Below are 1192 nucleotides of genomic sequence, written 5' to 3'. Positions count from 1 at the left end.
AATGTAACTATTCAAGTCTGTTAATTGAAATCGGAAATTATAACTTTGTAATAATAAAAATGTTAGTGAAATCGAGTAATCTTGCAAAACTTTTATTTCCGAGCTTGTATTCACAGGCCTTCATTTCATTGTTGTAGGGTGTCTGGTCTTTCACAAAAGAGCCGTACAAGCTAAAGGTAATCTACTCGAGTGGAGAATTTCTTCGTGAATTCCTCAATTTACAGCATTTCTTTGTGAATTCCTAAATTTAGGATTTTAGATTTAATATAATTTATTTTTTATTTATTTATTTATTTATTTTTACTTAACTTTGCATGCAGTATGTGGAGGATGCAGGTGGAGAGAATATTGATAACTCCATCAATAAAGTTACATATAACATCTCTATACCTGATGACTTGGATGCTTTTCATGCAATTCTATGCGTAAGTCGATGTGTTTCTTGTATCTTTCCTAATGTTAGGCGGGATCGGGTTTTCTCTGATTTCTTCGCATGCTTGTAAACTTATATTAAACAAATTTCCTTTTGCTTAGACTGTAGAAGTGGTGATTGATGAAACCTACACTTCTGATCCAGTAGCCTACACTTCCTCTACCTTTCTTGAAAATTTAAATGTGGAAGATCAATCTTGCTTTGCTTTTGTTGCTAATCAAAGCTTATGGAGATACGATAAAAGAATTGGAAATTCAACTGCTCTTGGTAAGTTACAGCATTTCTATAGGCCAGTTGCGGATTACAAATAAATGAATATCAGCAAAATTCTTGAAATGATTTCATTTTTATTTTTATTTTTTTAAACTTCCTGACATTTTCTGATAATATTTTCCATTTTACTTACTGCTGATGCTATGGAAGATTGGTATGACGGAGCTATCTCTCAGCCTCAACTAGTTCTTGCTGATCTTATTGAGGCTTTATTTCCGTCAGGGAATTACACGACAACATATTTCAGAAATATTGCAAAGGTACTTGACTCTCTATAGTCCAGTCAAGGAAAATTTTCGTGCATACATCTGTTTACATCTAATGTAATAATGCAGGGGGAAGGATTTGTAAACATTGGTCCTGAAATGTGTGACAGAGACACCTCTACTGCCATGGAACCTGTAATTGTAGCTTGCGAGTGAAATATTCTGTGAATTGAAATTATTTTGTCACATTTCTTTCAATTTTGATACTTATGGCACAATA

At 33.1% G+C, this 1192-nt stretch overlaps 1 protein-coding gene across 1 annotated transcript; it reads left to right on the top strand.

The window, feature by feature from the left end:
* Positions 1-137: 137 nt before the first annotated feature.
* Positions 138-1186, top strand: LOC111386341 (the record flags this gene model as incomplete). The annotated part of the gene is made up of 5 exons (XM_023010802.1): positions 138-176; positions 321-425; positions 535-700; positions 857-966; positions 1042-1186. Coding segments are annotated over 5 exons (507 nt in total), but the record flags the coding sequence as incomplete, so codon positions are not given.
* Between the last annotated feature and the right edge of the window lie 6 nt (positions 1187-1192).

The sequence above is a fragment of the Olea europaea genome, unplaced genomic scaffold (assembly GCF_002742605.1).
Source record: "Olea europaea var. sylvestris unplaced genomic scaffold, O_europaea_v1 scaffold35138, whole genome shotgun sequence".
NCBI classification, from domain to species: domain Eukaryota; kingdom Viridiplantae; phylum Streptophyta; class Magnoliopsida; order Lamiales; family Oleaceae; genus Olea; species Olea europaea.
The sequence above is the reverse complement of the archived record's forward strand: the minus strand, read 5'-3'. Positions and strand labels throughout refer to the sequence as shown.